General features: G+C 46.7%; 1 protein-coding gene across 1 annotated transcript; it reads left to right on the top strand.

The window, feature by feature from the left end:
- The first annotated feature begins 309 nt into the window (after positions 1-309).
- Spaca3 (sperm acrosome associated 3) lies at positions 310-4,668 on the top strand. Its single transcript, XM_013016439.1, has 4 exons — positions 310-511; positions 1,509-1,667; positions 2,059-2,137; positions 4,602-4,668. Exons 1-4 carry the CDS (start codon positions 325-327, stop codon positions 4,666-4,668), a joined length of 492 nt encoding a protein of 163 aa, XP_012871893.1. The 5' UTR covers positions 310-324.
- Positions 4,669-5,335: the final 667 nt, after the last annotated feature.

Here is a 5,335-nt window from a genome sequence, read left to right as displayed (position 1 = left end):
TTAGGACAAAATAACACCAATCATGTAGTCTGGAGCTCAAACTATTAGAGTTTTCTCCTCCATTTCCCTTTTTCTCCCCTCAGCTGCTGGGGCAGGGTGGAGTGGAGCAGGACTGGGGAGGAGAAAAATCTTGGGATCATGGCTAGTACTTCCTTGGAGATTTCTGTCACAAGCTTCTCCAGTTTCCAAGTGGTACAATAAGACTCTTGCCCTTCCTTCTTCTTCCGAGGTGTAGCTGTGTGTAAGTGGACCAACAACCAGGACTGTTTGTGAGAAAACTCAGCGTGGAGCCAGAGTGGCGGGGGCTGCACCTGTGGCACCCATATGGAAACCAGGAGCCCAGCTCCCAGAAAGCAGCTGTGCCCCTCTGGGATTGCAGTGCTGGCTTTCCTGTCTCTCCTTAGCTGCCTACTCCCCTCCAGTGAGGCCAAGGTCTACAGTCGCTGTGAGCTGGCCAGAGTGCTCCAGAACTTTGGTCTGGATGGCTTTCGGGGATACGACTTGGCTGACTGTAAGGACCTCCTTCCCTCAATTCCCTCTTCTCTCTACGCCCTCCCACCATCATCCCTCATTCCTTTTCCTTCAAGGGTCTTGGGATTTTCTTTTTTAACTTAGCTATCACGTAAAATGAGGAGTAAGGGAGATGACAGGTCAAGAATGTCCAGCCCTAGCTGGGCCCCAGTTATGACCAGTCTCCAAGTTTCTCAGGAAACTGACACCTCAGGGTTGTGGTTCAAAGTCAGTCCAGGCAGGAAAATCCACTGTCTCCATTAATCAGCAGAGCTGTGGCTCAAGTGGGAGAGCAACATCTTTGAGTGATAAAAGCTAAGGGACAATGCTTAGCCTCTTAAGTTCAAGACCTACTACTGGCATCAAAATAATAATAATAATAATACCAATACCAATAATAATAATAAAGCAGCATGTCCAGCATTGAGTTAACCACATAGCAGAGGCAGGTGAGAGGCTGCCAAATTGGAAATCCACCTTCAATTTGTTCAAAGTCAGGTAGCAAAGGAGCAGTTTAACATGCTACACTTCATTGTGGCTATGAGGACCAGACAGTCCTGATGCTGTATAGAAGGCCAAGTGAACAATCTGGTGGCAGTTCTAAAGAAGCCGTCTATTGTCACATCTGGATTCATTTTTCTCTCTGTTCACCCCCTTTTGTAGACACCACCTGTGTCTTCCTAACTTTGCCTCCAGATTTAGCTCCCCTAGGTACTGAATACATTGCCAGCAAGGACTGAAATCCAATCTTGACCCTTGCTGTATGGCAGCTGTATGTGACCTTGGGGAACCTGCCTTGCCCTCTAAACCTCAATTGACCCATCTGTAAAGAAGGAAGTGGGAGGGTGTCTGCCCTGGCTTCCTCAGGGCAGGTGAGGCTGGGAGCGCAAGGGCATGGGTCTGGCACTGTGAACATTCTGGTCTACAGTGCCCCAGCCATCTGACCCCAGGCTGGTGTCTGACCCCCCCCCCCCACGTATCTCTCCCCTTCCCACCAGGGGTCTGCCTTGCTTATTTCACAAGTGGTTTCAACACGGCTGCTGTGGATCATGAAGCTGATGGCAGCACCAACAATGGCCTCTTCCAGATCAGCAGCCGGAGGTGGTGCAAAAACCTCACCCCAAATGCCATCAACATCTGCCGGATGTACTGCACTGGTAGGCTGGAATCAGGCTCTACACCAGCCTTCTCTTTCCACAGTTTGCTTTGCTCCCCCTCCAACTTTCCCTCCCCAGGAGACGCATAGGGTATAAGCAGTGTGGATGTAACTTCCATGAAGCCGATTAGGAGGTTTGCGTTGAGAGACTAGCCTACAGTTGTAGGGATGGAGAGGGGATTGTTTTTGATGAAGGGGAGCTGGACAGAGGAATACATGTTCTTTCAGAGATAGAGGTGTGCATGCATGTGCACACACACACTTGCTTGCATGCACATGTGCATGTACACATATAAGAGAGAGAGAAATGCAGAGAAGACAGACAGAGAAACTCTAGGATGACTAGCTCTATCCTCTGTTCCCTCATTGTTTTTTTCTGCCTCTCACTCTAGACTTGTTGAACCCTAATCTCAAGGACACTGTTATCTGTGCCATGAAGATAGCCCAAGAGCCTCAAGGCCTAGGCTATTGGTGAGTAAGTCATTTTGGAGCCCCCTCTTCAGATGGTATGTCCAAGATTGGTGAGTCAGAGCAGGAAGTTCCCTAGGCTTTCTAGCCTAACCAGCAGTTGGTGGTGGGGATTCCCACTACCCAGAAATTTACAGATGACACACTCAACTGAAGGCAGAATAAAAAAGTCATTAGTGGCCACATAGCTGAGCCTGGCTCCTCCAAGATCTGCTTGTAGCTAGGATGTCTCAAAAGTCCTTTGGGCCAGGGTCTAAGAAGCTTATTATTATTTTTGAAACGGTGACATCTTTTACATAAAAAACTAAACTTTATATAAAAGCCCAAGCCATACAAGAGATAGAAGAAATTAATTCTCTCTCTTTCCTCTCTCTCTGTTTCTGTCTCTCTGTCTCTGTCTCTCTCCATTCCTGGGACTTGAACTCAGGGCCTCAGCACTGTCCCTGAACCACAGCCCCACTTCTGGCTTTTTCTGTGTATGTGGTACTGAGGAATTGAACCCAGGGCTTCATGCATGTTAAGCAAGCACTCTACCATTGAGCCACCTTCCAAGCCAAAAGAGATAGAAGAAATTCTCTGCTTGAAGCAGAGGTGGGCCTGTGGAGCCTCTTGCTTGCAGTTTTGTTTTGTCCCTCCTCCCAGCCTTCCAACCCTCTTCATATGCAAAGGAGTTGTGTGAGAAGCATGTGGGATGTTCCAAGGGCCTGAAGATCTAGAACTATGGACAGAGGTGAGAGTTGGACATTGAGGATCAGCCCACAATCATAAGGAAGGAAAGGAGAGTAGAAGCATGTGTGTGGGCATGGGGAGGGGACCTTGGATGGCTCTGCAGGCGTCTAGATGAGCAATGGAGGGTCTGGAGAGGGAGAGATGTGCCACAGATGACTATGAAAGATGATAAGAGGGACTGTGGAAGAGGTATTGGGACAGGTGAGGTATTGCTTAAAAAGGGAGTGAGAGGAGACAAACATGACCCTGAAATTGTCACAGCTTTGGCATTTGTGTTGGTTTGAGAACAGTTGAAGCCCTAGGAATGAACTTTGGGATGAGACAGATTCTCTAAGACATAATGCATATGTACAATCAAGAAGGAGGAATGTATCCTTTGGCACTAACCAAAGGGCTTGAAGCCTCAAGGTCCCCACTCTGGGATGGATGGCTAAGTCAGAGAACAAGTCTCTTTCACACACTGGGAGTAAATTCCTGGCTAGGATAAGTCCTGAGAGGTGGCTGAGGCTAGTCATGGAAAGTGGCCTCCCCAAAGAGGAAAGAGTCCATTCATTCCTCACGCAAGCACTGAGGACTCAGGTGCTTCAGGCTCAGGGTCTGGCAGAAGAGACAAGCCAATTGATCTTTCTTGGCTGATAGGGGATTAGGGCTTTTTTAGGGGCACTCTTGGTGATTGAGCTTTTTGACACTGACATCCTCGGGGGCACTAGTTATCAAAGTGTGGGACCGCTGAGAACATGGAGCTTGTGGACTGTAGGGTCTGTCTTCCTCAAAATAAGCTCAGCTCTAAGCTGGAACCAGGCTATGGTCCCCCAAAGAGTCTATAGAGTAACCATCAATGAAAATATTCAGATTGGCTGTTAAAGGGGAACTGAGTGGGGGCCAGTTATCATTAAGTAGCCATAGACTCTGGATAAGTAATTTTGCATCATAGTTTGAGTGTTTTTTCTTAATGGGAAAAGTAGAGAGTGTAGAATCTGCCCAATCTACCTAATAGAGCATCTAGAGGCAAGCAGAAAAGGGTGATAAGGCTGGGTGTTGGTGGCTCATGCCTGTAATCCTAGCTACTCAGAAGGCTGAGATCTGAGGATTGTGGTTCAAAGCCTGCCTGGGCAGGAAAATCTGTGAGACACTCTTCTCCAATAAGCCACTCAGAAAATCAGAATTGGTGCTGTGGCTCAAGTGGTAGAGAGCTTGTCTTGAGCTGAAGAGCTGAGGGACAGTGCCCAGGCTCAGCACTCAAGCCCCATGACCAACAAAAAACAAAAACAAAAACAAAAGAGAGGAAAAAAGGTGATAAGTATGATGGTGTTATGCAAACTGTGAAGGGTGGGGCACGTGCAAGATGGTATCAGAAGCATTAATAGCAGAATTAATAGTCGAGGAAGTAATATATAATACGATAAATCGAATAGTACAGAATAGAATAGAATAGCACTAATACCAGAAGCATTAGCATAGGAAAAGAACATTAGCTCCAAGCCCCACACTCCAGGGCTCTAGGCCTTTACCAATGACAGATGGGTGAATTTGAGCATATCAGTTTATGCCTTCAATGTCAAAACAAGATGACTAGATATTGAAAATTTCAGGGCCATTGCTTTCCTTACTTGTTAACTCAGTTTATTTGTTCCTCTTCCCCTCACTAGACTCTGTTTATTTAGAGCCCATCTCTCCTTCCTGCTCCTGAAGGCTGTGGCTGATGTGGCCTCTCCTCTTTCCCTTTTCCTGTCCCCAGGGAGGCCTGGAGGCATCACTGCCAGGGCAAGGATCTTCGAGACTGGGTTGATGGCTGCGACTTCTAGATGGACGGACCAAGTTATGCACACAGGCTAGGAGCCATGCACAGCGGGCTGAGAAATGTTGGTTCTGACCCAGGGTTGGGAAGACACGCCAACTAATAAAGTAGAGTTTAATGTAAGCGCGGACCTTAGCTCTCAGTGTGTCTGCAGGTGCCAAATTGGAGCTAATGTCTCTAATTATTTCTTCACCTGTCCACCTGGACTGGCCTTCCACACTTTCCCCCTTTTCCCACACCTGGCCCAGCTCAGGTCTAGGGTTGCCAGATTTAGTAAAGCAAACATCAACAATAATAAAAACCAGGATTCCCTAGTTTCATTTGAATTTTGGATACACAAGTACATTTTACGTATGCTCCAAAGATTGTATGGATCAAATTTATAGTTAATAATTACTTCTTGTAAGCACTGGACACTTAGATGGACATGTTAAATTGTAACCCTCTTGTACAAGCTTTTGAATTTCAGGGAGTAATAAAATAAAATGTGAACAAAACTATTTCTTGTGTACCTAAAATGCAGATTTAACTGGAACATTCTAGATTTTTACCTGTCAACTCTAGCTAGGTCATTCTGTACCTCTGGTTTATTTGGAAGAGTCCTCACACTCTTCTTATTTTCTGTGGCTCGGGTCACAGATGCCGGTCGCTGGTCCTCCTAATATGTTCCTGCT

Source organism: Dipodomys ordii, unplaced genomic scaffold (assembly GCF_000151885.1).
Source record: "Dipodomys ordii isolate 6190 unplaced genomic scaffold, Dord_2.0 Scaffold31, whole genome shotgun sequence".
In the NCBI taxonomy this organism is placed as follows: Eukaryota; Metazoa; Chordata; class Mammalia; order Rodentia; family Heteromyidae; genus Dipodomys; species Dipodomys ordii.
Note: the sequence above shows the minus strand (reverse complement) of the source record. Positions and strands in the feature narration are given on the sequence as shown.

Bases quoted from the DNA above. Each gene is read 5' to 3' on its own strand.
- Spaca3 (XM_013016439.1), top strand. From the start codon at position 325: ATGGAAACCAGGAGCCCAGCTCCCAGAAAGCAGCTGTGCCCCTCTGGG. The intron at 512-1,508 runs GTAAGGACCTCC...CCTTCCCACCAG, and splicing joins GGGATACGACTTGGCTGACT to GGGTCTGCCTTGCTTATTTC. The intron at 2,138-4,601 runs GTGAGTAAGTCA...TCCTGTCCCCAG, and splicing joins CCTCAAGGCCTAGGCTATTG to GGAGGCCTGGAGGCATCACT.